At 45.4% G+C, this 22,001-nt stretch overlaps 1 protein-coding gene across 3 annotated transcripts in view; it reads left to right on the forward strand.

Moving 5' to 3' along the window:
• ARHGEF18 (Rho/Rac guanine nucleotide exchange factor 18) overlaps positions 1-11,092 on the forward strand; it is a 326,699-nt gene extending 315,607 nt beyond the window's left edge. For all 3 annotated transcript variants that reach the window (XM_063916323.1, XM_063916329.1, XM_063916333.1), the window contains one exon: positions 7,532-11,092. In XM_063916323.1, coding sequence (XP_063772393.1) covers positions 7,532-7,695 — 164 coding nt within the window. In that variant the 3' untranslated portion in view covers positions 7,696-11,092. The remainder of the gene's footprint in view (positions 1-7,531) is intronic.
• The last annotated feature ends 10,909 nt before the right edge of the window (positions 11,093-22,001 follow it).

Here is a 22,001-nt window from a genome sequence, read left to right on the forward strand (position 1 = left end):
CGCTGTGAATACTTTCCGGGTGCACTGTATAACTGCTTTCAAAATTACTTTTCCCTGCTGTATAGGCATGTATCACCACTGTATATGTGCTGACAACAAAGCCTCTTCAACATGCAAAGAACCTTGGGGCTAATTCAGCATCAGAAGTGCCAAAGTAGCTATTTGCTGATTTTAGCACTTTAGCTCATGCATGCACTCCGGTGCGCTCATGTGCAAGGTCTTAAACCGCGATTTCTTCAGAACAGTCTTAATTCCTGGAGGAGGCAGTGACTGGGCATCGACACCACGTTTTATGGGCAGGGAGGTGTCCAGACCATTTGTGGGACGGGCGGCTGCGTGACATCAGACACAGCCGCTGCAACCCAAAAGATGGCTGCCCGCCGACTGTCTTTGCAGCTAGGTTGTGTAGGCAGGGGGCAACCCTAATCATGCGAGCGCTTCACTGCTGAGCAAAGCGCTTTCATGTTAGCGGGGGGGCAGGAACCAGCATGTGGGACGGATTTGCCCTATGCTCTGCGTTCCCCCTCGTGTCAGTGTAAAGGGTTGTAGTTGTCGGATTTTTCGCACAACTACAGCCCTTCTCATTGTTCCATTTCTCCCCCTCTTACTCTATACTGCATTGTCCCCCAAGGTTCTGTTCTTCCAGTGTTATCTCTGTTATGATGATGCTCTGATCTACCTTACCCCTCTATTTTCACTCATGTATCCAGCAGTCTTTCTCCTATTCGTTCTAGTATATCCAGGCACTGTCTTAAACTTATCATGTCTATGACTGAGTTTATCAGTTTTCCCACCGACAAGAGTTCTCTTACCTATGTCGATTTCATAATCCCATCAACATACTCATCTCTTCTCTCCCACAAGTCTGCTTTCTTAGAGTTATCCTCGCCTTCTCCTTCAAATCACTCCATTCAGCACCTATCCCAGACTTGCTGCATCCACTTTCAAAATATCTCCCATATTAGATCCTTTCTCGTTCTGGAGGCAATGAAGAGCCTTATCCACTCACTGGTCTTCTCTTGACTGGCCAATTGTAACATTTTCTTATCAGATCTCCTTGACTCCCACCTGTCTCCACTCCAGTCTGTCTTCAGTCCTGCTGCTCTGCTTAATTTCCTCTCCTAATGAATTGCGTCTTCCTTCCCTTTCCAACAGGCTTGCTCTATTCCCCCTTCAAAACCTAATTCAGGTTACTCACAATTTGCCTAGAAATCCCTCATCCAATTCTCTCCCCCTATATCTCCCACTTAATTTCTCTCCACATTGCTGCACGCCCACTTAGCTCCACCAGCGACTGCTGCCTCTCCTACCAATTGGTTACTTTCTCTGATCTCCAAGATTTTGCATATGCTGTTTCCCAACATTGGAACTTTCTACGTATTAGACTGTCCACCTCTCTCCAAAACTTCAACGGGTCTCTGAAAATCTACTTAATTATTCAAGCCTTCCAGCTCTCATTCTAACACACTGCTCTTTCTACTTTGTAAACTGTCTCTCCCCTCTTTGTCAGCCTCGCCTGCCTTTATATTATAATCCCAAGCAAGGACCTATTCTCTTATGAGCCTTTCTGTTTCTCACTATACTATCCTCTTCTACCCATTGCTAACAGCTTGTATCCCATGTTATGCAATTTTTGTACTGCAAGGCTTTTACACGTTTGTTTCTTCTTTCTTTTATGTCCTAGAGGATGCTGGGGTCCACATTAGTACCATGGGGTATAGACGGGTCCACTAGGAGCCACTGGCACTTTTAAGAGTTTGAGAGTGTGGGCTGGCTCCTCCCTCTATGCCCCTCCTACCAGACTCAGTTTAGAAAATGTTCCCGGAGGATCCGGTCACAGCTAGGGGAGCTCTCCAGAGTTTCTCTAGTAAAAGTTTTTTTATAGTTTATTATTTTACAGGGAGGCTGCTGGCAACAGCCTCCCTGCTTCGTGGGATTTACGGGGGGGAGTAGTGTCCTACTATACTGGGTGAGAGCCACTACCTCCGCTGACAGGACACTGAGTTCCTGAGGGGATAGATCGTTTTCCGCCCCAGGTGACCGCTCACCCCAGCAGCATGCCGCCACCCCCTAACAGAGCCAGAAAATGTTCGTGGCGAGTGAGTCATCGGCCCCCCTAGCAAGCGGGGAGCCGGTGTGAAGATAGCGGCAACAGGGTATGGAGCGCGGTACTAACCACGCTCTGGGGCTCAGCGGTACATAGTGCGGCGCTGTGAGGGGCGCCCTGAGCCAGCGCCTATACCCTAAACTGGTCAGCAAGCCTGTCAGGATCCCCGGATCGCTGCCAGCAGAAATCCTCAGGCAAGTATAATACAATGAAGAGTGGGAAGCAGCGCCATGTTCAGGGTGCGGAGCTTCTCTTCAGAGCGGACCCAGCAGCGTTCAGCGCCATTTTCCTGCCTGCAGTTCCTGTGTAACAGACGCTGACAGGGAGAGCTGTCTCTCCAAACAACTCCAGCCATCCTGTGTGGTAGCAGGGGGTTGTAGAAGGGAGGGGGATGCTGTGTAAAGTCTGTGTAGTCTATTAAGGTAGTTCCATTAGTTCTACCTTAAAAAGCGCTGTGTGTGGGTTGGCTCCAATCTCTGTCTCTCTCTCTGGCATACTTGGGGGGAAACTGTGTCTGACATTTCCCTGTGTGTGGGTGTTACTATCTCACATAGTCATGTCTAGGGACTCTGTGTCATATGCTGCAGAAGATGTTTCCTCTCAGGAGGGATCTATTCCATGTACACAGGATTGTAATGCTTTACCTCAGATCCCTATTGTTGAACCTGAGTGGTTATCTTCTATCAAAGAAATGATCTCTCAGATCTCTACTAGGGTTGCTAATACTGAGACTGATACTCTGGTATTGAAGAAGTCTATGGCTGTTTGGTCAGACTCTGTCCCTATTCCTGCAAAATGCCCTAGCATGTTCCCACAGAAACGTGCACTTGCCCAAATTATGCAAGATGACACGGATACCGATTCTGATACTGCGGACGGTGATGGAGACATGCTGAGGCGGCGGCCTTCCTTGCAAAGGGGGCGCAGCTCATGATTGAGGCCATTAGAGATGTGTTAAATATTAATGACACTACACCTGAGCAGGTTGAGGAGGCTTACTTCACTGATAATAAGAAAGCCCCGCTAACCTTTCCCGCGTCTAAAGAATTAAACGCTATATTTGAAAAATCCTGGGAAAACCTGGAGAAAAAATTCCAGACCCCAAAAAGAGTTCTGGTTGCTTTTCCCTTCCCTGAGGAAGATAGGAAATGGGAAAATCCACCAATTGTTGACGCATCTGTCTCCAGACTGTCTAAAAAGGTGGTTTTACCTGTCCCTGGTTCTACCGCGTTGAAGGAACCAGCTGATCGTAAGATTGACACTACGCTCAAATCCATATACACTGCTTCAGGAGTGGCCATAAGGCCCACTATTGCCTGTGCATGGATTTCTAAAGCCATAGTAAAGTGGTCAGGCACATTACTAGAGGATTTGGATACAATGGATAGAAGTGACATTGAATTGTTTTTACGTAACATACAGGATTCTGCGGGGGTTCATGGTGGAATCCATTAAGGACCTGGGTACGCTGACTGCACGGATATCCTCCATGTTGGTATCAGCTCGGAGGGGACTCTGGCTATGCCAATGGTCTTCAGACGCGGAATCCAGGAGAAGTGTGGAGAACCTACCCTACACAAGTCAGGCTCTATTTGGGGAAGCGTTGGATGCGTGGATTTCCACGGCAATCGCGGGTAAGTCAGCTTTCTTTCCCTCAGCTACTCCTTCTACGAAGAAACCGTTTTCTTCAGCTGTGCAGCTGTCCTTTCGGACCACTAAGACGAAAAAGACTACCACTTTCTTTAGTGGTGGTCGGGCAAAATCCAAAAAGCCTGCACCCGCAGGCTCCCAGGACCAGAGACCTGCTTCTGGTTCCTCAAAATCCTCAGCATGACGGTGGAACTCAAGGTTGGAGGACGGGCTGGTGGGTGCGAGACTCAGACGTTTCAGCCACGTCTGGGTGTCATCCGGCCTGGATCTCCGGGTAAAGGATATTGTGTCCCAGGGGTACAGACTGGAGTTTCAGGAACTCCCGCCTCACCGATTCTTCAAATCAGGCTTGCCAGCTTTGCTGACAGACAGGGCTATCCTACAGGAAACCATCCTAAAATTGGAAAAGTCACAGGTCATTGTCCCAGTTCCACCTCATATGCAAAACAAGGGTTATTATTCAAACCTTTTCGTGGTACCGAAACCGGATGGTTCGGTCAGACCAATTTTGAACTTGAAATCGTTGAACCCTTACCTGAGGGTGTTCAAATTCAAAATGGAGTCTCTCAGAGCAGTGATTTCATGTCTGGAGGAGGGAGAGTTTCTGGTATCCCTGGATATCAAGGATGCATACCTCCGCATTCCGATTTGGCCGCCTCACCAGGCTTATCTCAGGTTTGCACTTTTAGAAAGTCACTATCAATTCCAGGCACTACCATTCGGCCTCTCCACAGCACTGATGGCAGAGATGATGGTTCTCTTCCGCAATCGGGGGTGAACATAATCCCATATCTGGAGATCTGCTGATAAAGGCATCATCCAGGGAGAAGTTGTTGCAGTCCATTGTTCTCACGACTCATCTGCTCAGGGAACACGGTTGGATCCTGAATCTTCCAAAATCACGTTTGGAGCCGACAAGGAGATTGTCTTTTCTGGGAATGATCCTCGACACAAAAGTGCAGAGGGTGTTTTTTTCCGGTGGAGGAAACGTTGGTGATACAAACAATGGTCCAGGATGTCCTGAAGCCTGCCTGGGTTTCGGTTCATCAGTGCATTCGCCTTCTGGGGAAGATGGTGGCCTCTTACGAGGCTCTGCAGTACGGAAGGTTTCATGATCGGCCCTTCCAACTGGATCTCCTGGACAAGTGGTCGGGATCTCATCTACACATGCATCAGAGAATACGTCTGTCGCCAAAAGCCAGGATTTAACTCCTCTGGTGGCTACAACTGCTTCACCTTCCGGAGGGCCGCAGGTTCGGGATTCAGGACTGGATCCTTCTAACCACGGTTGCAAGTCTCCGGGGCTGGGGCGCAGTCACTCAGGGGGAAACCTTCCAAGGAAGGTGGTCAAGCCTGGAATCTAGCCTACCAATCAACGTTCTGGAACTAAGAGCCATGTACAATGGTCTTCTCCAAGCCACCCATCTTCTGCGAGATCGAGCCATTCAAGTGCAGTCGGACAATATAACGACAGTGGCTTACATAAACCGACAGGGCAGAACGAAGATCAGAGCTGCAATGTCAGGTAACAAGAATCATCCTCTGGGCGAAAAAATACGCGTTGGCGCTGTCAGCAATCTTCATTCCGGGAGTAGACAACTGGGAAGCGGACTTCCTCAGCAGACATGATCTCCATCAAGGAGAGTGGGGACTCCATCCGGAGGTGTTCACGGAGGTAACAGATCTTTGGGTTGTACCTCAAATAGACATGATGGCCTCTCATCTCAACAAGAAGCTACGGCGGTATTGTTCCAGGTCGAGGGACCCGCAAGCCGTGGCAGTGGACGCCCTAGTGACTCCGTGGGTGTTCCACTCGGTATACGTGTTTCCTCCACTTCCACTCATTCCAAGAGTTCTAAAACTCATAAGGAGAACAAGAGTTCAGGCGATCCTCATTGCTCCAGACTGGCGAAGAAGGGCTTGGTACGCGGATCTACTGCTAGAAGAGCCGAGGCCTCTTTCTCTTCGGGAGGACCTGCTGCAGCAGGGACCGTTCGCTTATCAAGACTTAACGTGGCTACGTTTGACGGCATGGAGGATGAACGCCAGATATTAGCTCGGAAGGGCATTCCGAACAAGGTTATTCCTACCCTGATACAGGCTAGGAAAGGAGTAACGTCTAAACATTACCATCGTATTTGGAAAAAAATATGTATCTTGGTGTGAGTCCAAGAAGTTTCCTACGGCAGAGTTTCAACTGGGACGATTTCTCCTCTTCCTACAAGCAGGTGTGGATATGGGCCTGAGGTTGGGATCCGTAAAAGTCCAGATTTCGGCCCTATCCATTTTCTTCCAGAAACAATTGGTTTACTTCCCTGAGGTTCAGACTTTCTTTAAAAAGGGGTCCTGCACATCCAGCCTCCCTTTGTGTCGCCTACGGCTCCCTTGGATCTTAACATGGTGTTGCAGTTCCTCCAATAGGATTGGTTCGAGCCTCTACAGGAGGTTGAGGTCAAGTTTCTCACGTGGAAGGCTGTCACTTTGTTGGCCTTATATTCTGCTAGACGTGTGTCAGAGTTGGGGGCTTTATCTTGTAAGAGCCCCTACTTGATCTTCCATGAAGATAGAGCTGAGCTCCGGACACGTCAGCAGTTCCTTCCGAAGGTTGTGTCGGCATTTCATATCAACCAACCTATTGTGGTGCCAGTTGCTACTGACTCCTCAATTTCATCAAAGTCCTTGGATGTTGTAAGGGCTCTGAAAATCTACGTGAAGAGGACTACTCGTCACAGAATATCGGACTCTCTGTTTGTCCTGTATGATCCCAAGAAACTTGGGTGTCCTGCTTCTAAGCAGACGATCTCTCAATGGATCAGGTTCACTATCCAGCATGCGTATTCTACTGCAGGATTGCCGTGTCCTATATCTGTTAAGGCCCGCTCTACTCGTAAAGTGGGTTCTTCCTGTGCAGCTGCCCGGGGTATCTCGGCTTTACAGCTTTGCCGAGCGGCTACTTGGTCGGGGTCAAACACGTTTGCTAAGTTCTACAAGTTCGATACCTTGGCCGCTGAGGACTTGAAGTTTGGTCAATCAGTTCTGCAGGAGCCTCCGCGCTCTCCCTCCCGTTCTGGGAGCTTTGGTACATCCCCATGGTACTAATGTGAACCCCAGCATCCTCTAGGACGTAAGAGAAAGTAGGATTTTAATTACCTAATGGTAAATCCTTTTCTCGTAGTCCGTAGAGGATGCTGGGCGCCCGCCCAGTGCTTCGTGATCCTGCAGTGGTTACTTAGTTCAGTACTGCTTAGTTCTTGGTTAAGTACTATTTGGTTACTTGGTTAAGTAATCTTGTTCAGCCGTTGCTGATGTTTCATGCTGGTTAGCTTGGTTTGCCTTGTATGTGTGAGCTGGTGTGAATCTCGCCACTATCTGTGTAAAATCCTTCTCTCAGAGTTGTCCGTCGCCTCGGGCACAGTTTCTAGACTGAGTCTGGTAGGAGGGGCATAGAGGGAGGAGACAGCCCATACTCTCAAACCCTTAAAGTGCCAGTGGCTCCTAGTGGACCCGTCTATACCCCATGGTACTAATGTGGACCCCTGCATCCTCTACGGACTACGAGAAAAAGATTTACCGGTAGGTAATTAAAATCCTATTTTTGTTTGCATTGTATCTTTTTATGTACCATGGAAGGTGCTGTGAAACCTTGACGCAACAAATAAATAAAATATACAGTAGTAATAGATACAGAGTTTTCATTTAAGCCCTGGTGAAACTTTGAGTATATTTTGCCATAATTTGCTAACTTTGTTCTCTATATATAAATATATATTTCAGACCCTCCAGGACAAGCAGATCCCACTAGTGAAACACCAACATATCCATCAAACCTCTACCGACAAAGCAGTGCCCATCTATTGATACCTTCCATTCCTTCACCTCCACCTCCTGCCCTTCCTGCCGAGGAAGAAACAAACAAAGAAGACGTTATATTTTTCTAGGCACCCTAAGAAGATGCACACTTACACTTTTCCTATCCTTTGTGGCACTGAACGGAACTGTTTGGAACAACTCCTTTTCCACTAAGGTCTAAGCCTGTTTTACGTGAATATTGAAGAAATTAACCAGTTTTTCAATAGTGCATCGAGTCCAAAGAGTAACGGTGGAGTCATTACTAGCAGGATAGCAAAATGCAATGTTAGCTTCAATATAAGGTTGGAATTTCTGTTGAACATGTCGGCCAGACAGTACTGGTTTTCAATAATGGAGTGTGTTTTTCAGTGTGATGTCCTAGGGCAACAATGTGTCTATCTGTTCAAGTGGAGTAGTGCCTGCTGGTCAGGATTGCTTGCATATAGCTTAAAAGCCCTATTTTTGTTGTTTTGTCTCTTATAAACCTTTTCTGAGGAACAAACAATACAGCAGCGTAACATACTGTCCATATTTGTAATAATCGTGCTAGCCCACATTAGATAGAATGTAGGCTATGTTTAGGCTTATTGATTGTTGAATGTCTTTAAAGCAGATGGATTTCTAGAATAATTCAAATATTGAAAGTATTTTTAGATTAGTTTCTCTGCAAGAACATTTCCAGAAACTATAAATCAATATTAAAAATAGTCCCAAAGCCTAAGAGCTATTTGACAACTAAGCCACACATGGGTCAAATTAAACATAATTATTGGTATTGTTAACATATAGTCCTTTCATTTTAAAATCTAGTATTTTTATTTAATCTGACCCCTGGACCAAATATAGTAAATATCAGTTGAATAATTTAGCGTTTGTGTATTAATGTAATGTGTTATACATATTTTCTTCAATATAGAGTCCCTTTTTTAATGTCATTGTAAAACAATACAGTGTCACTGCCATTTGCCACGTTATAGGTGAGACTGTTACACAAACAAATGAAGAATTAATCTTGTGCCATTTTTTTTTTACTGTGTACTTTAAATATGTACCGATATATAGAGATATAATTAGAGAAATTAAATACATAAAAACTTTAATGGTCTTTGAGCACTTTTAAGACATGTAGAGCACAACTGTTTAAATGTACTATATAATTGTACATAAGAACAGCTCATTTTAGTTTCATGATCTTTTGTAGGGAAATGAATCCTCATATAACCAGATGCAAATGTTAATTTGTAGGATTGTTTTACTAAATTGATTTTACTTTTTTTTTTTTTCTATCTATATCTTTTTACTTGTCTGTTAATTCTTGAAGGGAGATTATTATAAAAAATGCACCAGTGAGTATTAGGCTATATGAATCATTAATCAGAGAGAATCATTTTCCGAAAACTGTAAAGGTGTTTAAGATTACCAAGTGCAAGATCTTTATCAGTCAATATAGTTAGCCTTCAATTTTAACCGTTCTGTTTCCCACACATTATGCTTACATTTTATAATGGTTCATGCTTTTTAACTGTATATGTATAAAAGTTAAAAATATTTATTACTCATCTGCCAGGATTATTTTGAAGCTTTAAAGATATATATTTTCTCTCCCATTCTGTGGCTGGCCCTCAGTGTTTTATCTTTCCAGTGCCTGTTAGTAGCAACTACAGCACTCTACTATAGAAGTGTCCACATGCCCCGGCTCTACTTTTCATTTGCTCTTTTTATTTTTTTATTTTATATGTATATATTGCACAAAGTGTAGTTGGCAATTATGAATGCAGCTTGTGCCATTTATCAGTTTTTATTGCACAGAATGTGGGGAAGCTGTTCATTTGGCTTTGTTGATGCTGTAAAAATATAGCTTTTAATTCCCACGATTGATCTTTGCACTATTTGGGCCTAATTTAGAATTGCATGCAAGTCAACCGCATGGACATAAATGCAGATACCCGTATTCAGAGTTGGCAGCATCTATAAGGCTACACTGCTTGCGAATGTAGCCATCATAACCATTGGCATTTAATTGCACCAGCTCTATACCTTGTGCAAACGTACAGTCTGACATCGTATGGTCAACTGTACATAGCCCACAATTCTATCTACATATCCCCGACATTCCCTCGGAACACTTAGCTACTTACAAACGTCGCCTTCTTAATCCTGCTAGCTGCACGTGGAATTATACGACTCAGTACCATGTACATTGTGATAACATGGATTTGTGATGAACTCTGAATAAGGCCTTTTATTTTTACCTGTGCATTGAGATTTGATGGAAAGTCTAAAGATCACTCCTAAGCTGCTATGGTTAAACAATGAGAGATGGGATGCATGGAACTCTAAAACGATTGTCCTAGAAAACCTGATCTAAATGAATTTAGCAGCCACAAGTTCTTGCATATTTGGCTTAATTTAATGAACACCTTACAGTTTAGCTCTCTGATTGTTAATGAAGAGGTTTAGTGCAATCACTCAATTAAGTTTTGTCCAGATGAACATATCTTCTAGAGCATATTTGCAGCACTTTAACAGTTCAGGTACACTACTGAAAGACCACAGTGACTCGTATATGTAATTCTAGACTCGCATGCATATTTTTCCATAGAAAGCAAAAGGGCACTTACTGTTTATAGAGGACTGCTCCTGGACACATCAGAGGAACATATGAAATAATCTGTAGGTAGCCAAATGGTGATCAGATACCTACATTTACAGGATTTAAGGACACTTTATTAAAAAAATGTTCTATCACTTGAAATTATTGTTTAATTATCTATTGAGATGGGATTAGCTCCTGAATGTTGATTTTCTTACAAAGTATTGGTCAGAAACATCTGCATAATTTTAGAGAATTTGCAAGCCAGTCCCATCTTCATCATACAGCACAGAGACATGGAATAACGTTAAGTGGTTTTCTTTCTATTGACATAAAAATAGATAGTACTAAGTCTTACTGTCAAAACATATATCCTCAAGGTGATTCACTGTTATATACTGCAGAATGTATGACAATAAAATCATTACCATTGTGATGTGTATGAAGATATTCTGAATTAATCAGACCATGGTTCTTGTTTCTACCTGAAAATGGACTCTATGATGCTATATAAGTATTGAACCATGATGAAAAATTAAGTGTATTATAGGTGCTGGAAAATACGATCTACTTGGATGCAAGTTTTAATAAAAATATTATTTAAGACAAAATAATACAGTAAATCCAGTTATGTATGAATGTATAATTTGTAAATATATCCGTGCATTATATTTTTTTTTCTGGAAATGTTGATAATGTTGTGTAATTGAACACTTTTATGTTTCTGTTGTGTGTCTAATGAACAAATAGTACCCTACAGTATATCGCTAAACTGATACAAATGGAAAAATGTGTGTGTGTGTGGGGGAAGGGGGGAGTATTGACACTGCAAGTTGGTGTAATTTGTTATTTTATTTCATATGGCATAAGAATAAACTGTTGATTTCAGAGTTTATGGTGTCTGAAACTTTTAATTGCTAGCAATTAAAAAAACAACTCACAAAACATCTGTTTTCTTTTTATTTTCCTGATTAACACATATTTCCCTGGAGCTGGAAAGGTCTAGCAATCGGAGGATATTTATGTTGCTGACCATGTAAATTGCTTTCTTACTCCTGTATTTCATATAAAATTTTTGGTGAAAGAAATTGTATGTCTGGAAATTACTGAACTTCATCCTTACATTTTCAGCCCTCTACACTGTAACACTTTCATGCAACCCCCAAAAAGTATATATAACAAAACTTTCAGTTAAAATACTGTTCCATGATAATAGAGCATTTTTTATGTTGCAGATGATGTCCGCTCAAATGGACATGTGCAGAACTTCTTTAGTTTTATAGTTTGAAAAAATAAATAAATATATATATATATATTTCTCTTATGTCCTAGAGGATGCTGGGGTTCCATTTAGTACCATGGGGTATATATACGGGTCCACTAGGAGCTACTGGCACTTTAAGAGTTTAATAATGTGGGCTGACTACTCCCCCTATGCCCCTCCTACCAGACTCCGTTTAGAAAATGTGCCCGGAGGAGCCAGTCACATCTAGGGGAGCTACTAGGAGTTTTCTTAGTTTTATTATTTTCTAGAGTTTGTTATTTTACAGGGAGGCTGCTGGTAACAGTCTCCCTGCTTCGTGGGACTTAGTGGGGAGGGGAAGTAGGAACCAACTTAACAGAGAGTTAATGGTTCTCTACTCCGCTGACAGGACACTGAGCTCCTGAGGGTGCTGATCGCTAGCCCACGAGGCGACCGCTCCCGCAGTACGGCCGCCACCCCCTAACAGAGCCAGAAGATAGAAGGTGGTGAGTACAGTGCCAGCATCCCGGTTAGCAGGTCGCCAGCAGGTATGACAGGCGACACAAGGGTGGGAGCGCAGCTCTGACGGCTGTGCTCCGTGAAGGTTCAGCAACATGCTCTGTATGTAGGCGCTATTGAGGGGCGTCCTGAGCCAGCGCGATTAAACCCTTCACTGGTCACACAGTTAACAGGGGCTAATCCCACTGTTAACACTAATACCTCAGGCCAGAATAAATAATAAAGTGCGGGAAGCCGTGCGCAGGGGGTGAAGTTTCCTCTCAAAGCGAATCCAGCGGCTCACCAGTGCCATTTTCTCCCTGCAGATCTCCACACAAGGCGCTGACAGGGAAGCGCTGTCCCTCCACATAACTCCAGCACCTCTGCGGTACCAGGGGGTTATAGATAAAGGGGGGAGAGTGTAATAAGTATACTAGCTACCCAATTAAGGATAATTAGTCAGCGACGGACTGTTAGCTTAATAACAACCTGAAAGGGTGCGGTGTGGCTGGTTCCTCATACTCTGTGACTCTCTGAAGGTACTCTGGGGGAAACTGTCTGACATTTTCCTGTGTGTGTAAGTGTGCATATCTCACATTATCATGTCTAAGGATTCTGTGTCCTGTGCTGCAGTGTGTTTATCTTCTCCTGGGGAGTCTATTCCATGTACCCAAGACTGCAATATAATTTCTCAGCCTTCTGAAACCGAACCCCCATGGGTGGATTCTTCAAGGGGAATGTTGACCCAGATTTCAACAAGGATATCACATACTGAGAAAGAGACACAGTTTTTGAGAAAATCTGTGGAGGATTTGATGTATTCAACTACCGCTGCTTCATCTAAAAACCCACCTACATACCCACAGAAACATACACTTGCTCAGATAATGCAAGCTGACACGGATACCGACTGATACAGGGGATGGTGAGGGGAATATGCAGGGGGGGGGGGATGCATCCCTTGCTAAAGGGGTGCAACTGATGATTGAAGCCATTAGGGATGTTTTGCACATTACTGAGAAGAGGTACCTGAGCAGGAGGAGGAGTCCTATTTTACCATAAATAAGAAATCCTCGCTTACCTTTCCTGCTTCTAAGGAGTTAAACTTCTTGTTTGAAAAATCCTGAGAAAACCCAGAGAAAAAATTCAAGATCCCTAAAAGAATTCTCATTGCTTTCCATTTCCTGAAGAGGACAGAAAGAAGTGGGAAACCCCACCTATAGTGTCCGCTTCTGTATTTAGGTTGTCAAAAAAGGTGGTTTTACCTGTACCTGGCTCAAATCACTATACACTGCAACGGGGGTGGCCCTAAGACCCACTATTGCTTGTGCGTCGATTTCTAGAGCCATAGTAAAGTGGACAGGCACATTACTGGAAGACTTAGATACTATGGATAGGAGTGACATTGACTTGTTTTTACGTCACATACAGGATTCGGCAGGTTTCATGTGGAGGCCATGAAGGACATTGGCCTGCTTAATGCGAGGGCTACATCCATGGCAGTCTCAGCATGCAGAGGACTCTGGCTATACAAATGGACTGTGGATGCGAAATCCAAGAAGAGTGTGGAGAGCCTACCCTTCACAGGTCAGGCCCTGTTTGGGGACGCACTGGATGCGTGGATATCCACGGCGACTGCGTGTAAGTCTACTTTTCTTCCCTCCACAGCTGCACCGGCTCGGAAATCTAAACCTACGCCTACACTGCAGTCCTTTCGGACTGCAAAATGTAAAAAGTCCAAAGGTCCCCCCACCTTCTTTAGAGGAGGTTGGGGAAAATACAGAAAACCTGCACCAACAGGTTCCCAGGAACAGAAACCAGGTTCTGCTTCCTCAAAATCTTCAGCATGACGGTGGACCTCCCAGCCTGGAGATCGGGCAGGTGGGAGCGAGACCAAAAAGTGTTCAGTCACGTCTGGGCGTCGTCATGCCTAGACCCCTGGGTCAAAGATATTGTTGCCCAGGGGTACAGGCTGGAGTTTCAGGAATTCCCGCCTCAAAGATTCTTCAAATCAGGCTTGCCAGCTTCGCTGACAGAAAGTGCTATCCTACAGGAAGCCATTCAAAAATTGGTACAAACAAATGTCATTGTTCTAGTTCCATCTCGCCTAACACACAAGAGTTATTACTCAAACCTGTTTGTGGTACCGAAACCGGACTGTTCGGTAAGGCCTATATTGAACCTAAAGTCATTGAACCCCTACTTGAGGGTATTAAAATTCAAGATGTAGTCTCTGAGAGCGGTGATCTCAGGTCTGGAGGAGGGGGCATTCCTAGTGTCCCTGGATATGAAGGATGTGTACCTTCACATTCCGATCTGGCCGCCTCATCAGGCTTACCTATGGTTTGCACTACAAGATTGCCACTATCAGTTCCAGACGTTGCCATTTGGCCTTTCCACTGTACCGAGGGTGTTCACCAAGGTCATGGCAGAGATGATGCTCCTCCTCCGCAAGCAGGGAGTGAACATAATTCCATATCTGGATGATCTACTGATAAAGGCATCTTCCAGGGAAAGGCTGTTGCAGAGTATTGCTCTCTCAACTCAGCTGCTCAAGGATCATGGGTGGATCCTGAACCTTCCAAAGTCTCATTTAGAGCTGACAAGGAGACTGCCCTTCCTGGGGATGATTCTCGACACGGAAGTGCAGCGGGTGTTTCTACCCCGGGAGAAAGCGTTGTTGATCCAATCAATGGTCCGGGATGTCCTGAGGCCTGCCCGGGTATTAGTTCATCAGTGCATTCGCCTTCTGGGAAAGATGATAGCCTCCTACGAGGGCTACAGTACGGAAGATTCCATGCACGGTTCTTCCAGCTGGATCTTTTGAACAAGTGGTCGGTATCACATCTCCACATGCACCAGCGGATACGCCTGTCGACGAAAGCCAGAATTTCACTCCTATGGTGGCTCCAAACTTCTCACCTACTCGAGGGCTGCAGGTTCGGGATTCAGAATTGGATTCTTCTAACCATGGATGCAAGTCTCAGAGGATGGGAAGCAGTCACCCAGGGGGAAAACTTCCAAGGAAGGTGGTCAAGTCAGGAATCTCTCCTTCCAATAAACGTTCTGGAACTGAGGGCCATATACAACGGCCTTCTGCAAAAACAAGCTATTCAGGTTCAGGCGGACAACGTCACAGCAGTGTCCTACATAAACAGGCAGGGCGGAACGAAGAGCAGAGCTGCAATGTCAGAGGTAACAAGAATCCTCCTCTGGGCAGAAAGAAACGCGGTGACGTTGTCGGCGATCTTCATTCCATGAGTGGACAATTGGGAAGCGGACTTCCTCAGCAGACACGATCTCCATCCAGGAGAATGGGGCCTCCACCCGGAGGTATTCGCAGAGGTAACAAGCTGCTGGGGCGTACCTCAGATAGACAGGATGGCCTCTCGCCTCAACAAGAAATTTCAGAGGTACTGTTCCAGGTCGTGAGACCCACAAGCAGTGGCGGTGGATGCCCTGGTAACTCCGTGGGTGTTCAAGTCAGTGTATGCGTTACCTCCACTTCCACTCATCCCAAGAATTCTCAAGTTAATAAAAATAATGAGTGCAGGCGATCCTCTTCTGGAATTACTGCTGAAGAAACTGAGGTCTCTTCCTCTTCGCGAGGACCTTCTACAACAGTTCGCCTATCAAGACTTACCGTGGCTACGTTTGACAGCATGGAGGTTGAATGGCAGATCTTAGCTAGGAAGGGCATTCCAAACAAGGTCATTCCTACTCTGATCCAAGCTAGGAAGGAAGTAACATCAAAGCATTACTATCGGATTTGGAAGAAGTATGTGTCTTGGTGTGAATCCAATAAGTTTCTAACGGTGGAGTTTCAACTGGGACGTTTTCTCTTTCTGCAAGCGGGTGTGGATGTGGGCCTATGCTTGGGCTCCATAAAGGTCCAGATTTCGACCTTGTCCATTTTCTTCCAGAAATAATTGACTGCTCTCCCGGAGGTTCAGACATTCTTGAAAGGAGTTCTGCACGTCCAACCCCCCTTTGTCCCTCCTACGGCACCTTGGGATCTTAATGTGGTGCTGCAGTTCCTGCAATCAGATTGGTTTGAACCTTTACAGGAGGTGGACATAAAGTTTCTTACTTGGAAGGCGGTCACACTGTTGGCATTGGCATCTGCAAGATGTGTGTCAGAATTGGGGGCATTGTTGCACAAAAGCCCCTACTTGATTTTCCATGAGGATAGAGCTGAGCTCAGAATGCGTCAGCAAATTCTTCCAAAGGTTGTATCAGCTTTTCATATCAACCAACCTATTGTGGTGCCAGTGGCTACTGACACCTCGATCACCTTAAAGTCTTTAGGTGTTTTGCGGGCTTTGAAAATGTATGTGAAGCGAACTGCTCGTCACAGGAAGTCGGATGCGTTATTTGTCCTTTATGATCCCAACAAGATTGGGTGTCCTGCTTCTAAGCAGACAATTTCTCGCTGGATCAGGCTTACTATCCAGCATGCTTATTCTACGGCTGGATTGCCGATTCCAAAATTGGTTCAGGCCCACTCTACCCGTAAAGTGGGTTCTTCCTGGGCGGCTGCCCGGGGTGTCTCAGCTCTTCAGCTTTGCCGAGCAGCTACTTGGTCGGGGTCGAACACGTTTGCCAAGTTGTCCAAGTTCGATACTTTGACCAAACTTTAAGTCCTCAGAGGCCAATCTGTTCTGCAGGAACCTCAGCACTCTCCCGTACTGGGAGCTTTGGTACATCCCCATGGTACTAAATGGATTTTAATTACCGAACGGTGAATCCTTTTCTCGAAGTCCGTAGAGGATGCTGGGTGCCCGCCCAGTGCTTCGAATTCCTGCACTGTTACTTGGTTAAGTATTGTTGGTTCAGCCGTTGCTGAATCTTTTTATGTTGGTTAGCTTGGCTTTCCTTTTGTTATGTGTGATCTGGTGTGAATCTCACCACTATCTGTGTATTTCCTTCTCTCAAAGTATGTCCGTCACTTCGGGCAAAATTTCTAGACTGAGTCTAGTAGGAGGGGCATAGAGGGAGGGGCCAGCCCACATTATTAAACTCTTAAAGTGCCGGTGGCTCCTAGTGGACCCGTCTATACCCCGTGGTACTAAATGGAACCCCAGCATCCTCTACGGCAGTGATTTTCGACCTTTTTTTAACTCGCGGCACACCGAACAATATTTTAAAATTGTTAAGGCACACCATCAGTTCCCCACGGTAAAAAAAAAAACACACATTGGCCCTCACAGTAAAAAAATAATCCACACATACATTGGCCTACAAAAAACAATCACATTGCTCCCCACATAAATCCTATTGCTCCCCCATAGATCAATCACATTGCTCCCCACATAAATCAATCACATTGCTTCCCATATGAATTAATCCCATTGCTCCCAACATAAATCCTTTTGCTCCCCACATAAATTATTTACATTGTTCCACCCATAAATCCTTTTGCTCCCCACATACTGTATATCCTTTTGCTCCCCACAGGAGAAATAAAATAACAAATATTAGCCCCTTCCTGACAGCTGTCCTCCCTCTCTCTCAGTGGCGGGTGTTGTTCATAGTGAAGTGCTACAAATACTGAGCAACGGGTGGTCGGGCAGGTATGGATGCGGGCAGGAACTGGAAGATGTGTATGCAGGCGAGTGGGCTGGCTGGGTGTTGAGATGTGGCGGCCGTGACCTATGATGTCACACCACCTCGTCTTCAAGGCATAGGTCACAGGCGGGGCACGACATCCTCTAAGAAGAGCCTGGGCTACAGTTAGCTCTGAAGGTGCAGGCAGTGACTCTGCGGCACACCTTGCAACTGGTCGCGGCACACTAGTGTGCCACGGCACACTGGTTGAAAAAGCCTTCTCTATGGACCATGAGAAAAGTATTTACCAGTAGGTAATTAAAATCCTATTTTTTTTCTCGCAAAAAGAAAGGTACAATTAAAAAACAAAAACAAATGTCTGGTATGATTTCGACTTCAGACCTGATCGCAGCAGAAAGTTTGTTAGATAATGGGCAAAACCAAGTGCACTGCATGTGTGGCAGATAAAACAATTGCAAAGAGAGTTAGATTTTGGTGGGTTATATTGTTTCTCTAGCATCCATAAGGGATACTGGGGACACATTAGTATGATGGGTATAAACGGGGTCCAAAGGAGCCAGTGCACTTTACATTTCTTCCACTGGGTCTGCTGGCTCCTCCCCTCTCCCCCCTCCCGCCTACAGGCAGTTTAGAAAAAGTGCCCTCAGGAGAGGATGTACACTCTGGAGCTCCAGAGAGATTTCTTCAATTTATTTGAAACTTTATTATTTTCGGTGAGCTGTTTGGGCGACAGCATACCTGTGCCGTGGGAGTTAGGGGGGGGGTGACGTTCACCGGCCTCGTGCGGTGCAGAGCCGCTTACCCGCTGCAGGACCACCGCCCTGAGGGGCTGTATGTTCAGCAAGGCACTCCACCTCATCTATCGCAGCATGCTGCACACCCCTAACGCTGCCTGAAGGTGATCGTCTGTGGGGAGTACACACCGGGGGCCCCGATAGGGGGGTCCCCCGGTTCATGATGCGGCAAAAGCGAGGGTGAGGCATACGGGTCCCTCCTGGGGGGGACCCGCTGTAACCCATGTGTGACACTGGCTGACATTAGCTGTAGTTAACATTTATGTGACACTACAGCGCATTTAGGAGACATAGCCAGTATAAATATGCAACAGTAGCTCCAGCGACATTAAGGGAGGTGGAGCTATATCAGAGTGTGCTCAGCTGCATTTTGGCGCCTTCCTCTGCATAAGCAGCAGCAGACTCACACCGCTCCAGTCTGTCACACGCTAGATCACTGGTACAGGGTGTTTGAGTAGGGGGAGAGACGCTATTTGTGCACAGTATTCCTCTAGGGGAATCCTAGTTAGAAACCGTTTAATTGATATATCTATATAAAAAACGCTAACAGCCTTACTGGGGCTCTGCAGCGTTGGTGTGCTGGTGTCCTCTCTTACTATTTGTCTCCTCTCACATGCAATAGGGCAGGCTTGTTTGTAACTCAGTCTGTGTTGTATGTATTATTGTGTGTTACTCCATAATGGTGAAACAAAAATGATGCAGTGTATGTAATGCCAGATTCTACCCTCCCTCATCTGGCTTCTTATCATGTGAGCAGTGTAGTCAGTCATCACAAAATGCTGACAATGTGGGGGAGAGTCCAATAAAACACAAGAACTGCAACAAGCAGTAGCAAGTCTAGCTTTCAGGGCTGCCCTCCATCCCCCACTGTCTACTACAGGTGCACATAAATGCTTTAACTGCACTCCTATCAGATACTGATGATGATATACAGGATGATGGGGATGATGAGGACCTCATAAGTGGGAACTCCACCACTGCACAGGGTATTGAACCCCTCATTTTGGATATAAGGATGTGCTAAAGCTCCCCCTAGAGGACGCTACAAATCAGCAGTAATTTTTCCTCCTACAAGACAAACTGACAGTCACTTTTCCTGATTCCAAGGAATTAGATGATTTGTTTAAATTAGCCTGGAAAACTCCTGATAAAAAATATCAGGTGTCAAAACGATTTTTACATACCTTCACCTTTGCCCCTGAAGGCAGAAAGTTCTGGGAAGAAACTCCAGCTGTAGATGTCTCTGTCTTCCGCCTTTCCAAACAGGATGCTTTATGGTAAAGGACCCGGGGGATAGGAAATTTGAGGCCACAATGAAATCTATCTACACTGCTGCAGGTGTATCTCAAAGACCAGTCATTGCAGGTTGCTGGATGACACATGCAATTCATTCCTGGGCTACTCAAATTCAGGAGGGTCACTCGGGGGAAATGACCCTGGTTACTACAGTTACTTTCCTCAAACACTTTCAGGACACGGCTAGAGTCCTCTGTGACTCCCTAAAAGACATATATATTGGTAGATGCTCAATTAGCTTAGTGATATCATTCAGGTGCTCGAAAGGGAGGGGTATTTCTAAGCAAGAAAATAAGGCATCTGTTTCCCCCAGCACGCTGAATGATAACCGTAACCAGATATAAATTCCACATAATAATAGAATTCAGAGATCTTCGTTACACATATTTTTTTTCTTGCTTAGAAATACCCCTCCCTTTCGAGCACCTGAATGATATCACTAAGCTAATTGAGCATCTACCAATATATATGTTTGTTGTGAGAGACAGAGAGGTTCCTGCATTAGGAGGAGGTGCAGGCCCTGACATGCCACATGGAGCATTATGGGGTTGCTCCAAGGTAGGTAGCTCTTAGCTTAGACATATTGTAGTAAGGAGCCATTATCATGTGGCTCCTTGCTGGTTAATCTTAGACCCAGATTGTGTGGTGCCTCTGGACTGGCTGAGCTGGATGGCCTTAGTGTGGCATACCTTTACATTCTATTAACACTTTTCACTTATTAATTTTTTAACACTATTTCTCTATTTTAATTGCATTTCATTTTTGTATCACTTTCTCTATAGCTTCGGCTTCCTAAATACTAATTTATTAACACTATAGTTTTTACACTGGTATGCTACGCTGGGCTTTCTGGCTTATGCTGGTGTTTTGGGGTGCCACACCCTGCACCTAGATATAGCGCTAGGGACCCCAAATATACAGAGACGCCTTGATGCGGCTTTGGGGATTATTCACACATTTGCGCAAATATGTGTAACGAAGATCTCTGAATTCTATTATGTGGAATTTATATCTGGTTACGGTTATCATTCAGGGTGCTGGGGGAAACAAATGCCTTTTTTTCTTACTACCTAAAAGAGATTGGCAATATTAATACTAGGACGACTGCTATAGCTATATCTGCACGCAGAGCCATATGGTTGCGTCAGTGGATTGCAGACTCTGACTCCAAACGCAATATGGAATCTCTTCCCTTTACAGATGAATGGCTCTTCGGAGGTGAATTGGATGCATGGATTTCCAAGGCTACTGCTGGAAAATCCACGTTTCTTCCCTCTGGGACTCCCCCTGCTAGACGTACCTGTCCGGGACCATCTACCCAGTCCTTTTGGTCCACCAGATTTTGATCTAGGACGAGGGGTGCCTCCAACGCAGCCAGAGGCACCAGAGGTAAGCCTAAGAAACCAGCCTTTGCTGGCTCTCAGGAACAGAGCACCAGTTGAGCTTCGACAAAAGCATGGCAGTGCCCACCCACCCCGAGGGTATCTCGTGGTGGGAGCTCGGTTACCTCACTTGAGTCACATCGGCGAAGGTTCCTGCCAGGATGTCTGGGTAAGACACCTTATCTCTCAGGGTTACAAGCTGCAGTTCGACGGTACTCCTTCCCAACGATTCTTCAAATCAAGCTTACCAGCTTTGGAAAATATGCATGTTACTCTGCTACTGGCCATCACAAAGTTGGTCCAGTCCCAGGTTATTGTTCCAGTGCCCCTGCATCAACATGGACAAGGATACTACTCCAGCCTCTTCGTAGTACCAAAACCAGACAGGACTGTGAGACCCATTTTGAATCTGAAGTCCTTGAATCCTTACCTGAAGGTTTGCAAATACAAGATGGAATCTTTAAGAGTGGTGATCGCAGGCCTGGAACCACAGGAGTTCCTGGTATCCCTGGATATCAAGGACTCCTACCTTCATATCCTGATTTGGCCTCCTCATCAGGCCTATCTGAGGTTCGCCCTGCTGAACGATCACTACCAGTTCCAGGCGTTGCCCTTCGGCCTGTCCACTGCTCTAAAGGTGTTCACGAAGGTGATGGCGGATTGATGTTTCAGCTCAGAGTCCAGGGGGTTAACATTGTCCCTTACCTGGACGATCTCCTGTTACTGTAAATGCGAATTCCCGGGAGCTTCTCCTGCTCCATATAGATCGCATGATACAACCTCTGTCTCACCACGGGTGGATCCTAAATCTCCAGAAGTCCCACTTGGACCCGTCTCAGCGGCTCCTGTTTCTGGGTATGCTACTGGATACTGTAGCACAACAAGTATTTTTCCTAGAGGACAAAGCGAGAACGCTCCAGGAAATGGTACGCATGGTTCTCCAATCTGCTCGAGTATCCATTCATCTTTGCTTAAAATTGTTGGAAAAGATGGTGACCTCGTACAAGGCGATACAGTATGG

This window comes from Pseudophryne corroboree, chromosome 1, assembly GCF_028390025.1.
Source record: "Pseudophryne corroboree isolate aPseCor3 chromosome 1, aPseCor3.hap2, whole genome shotgun sequence".
NCBI classification, from domain to species: domain Eukaryota; kingdom Metazoa; phylum Chordata; class Amphibia; order Anura; family Myobatrachidae; genus Pseudophryne; species Pseudophryne corroboree.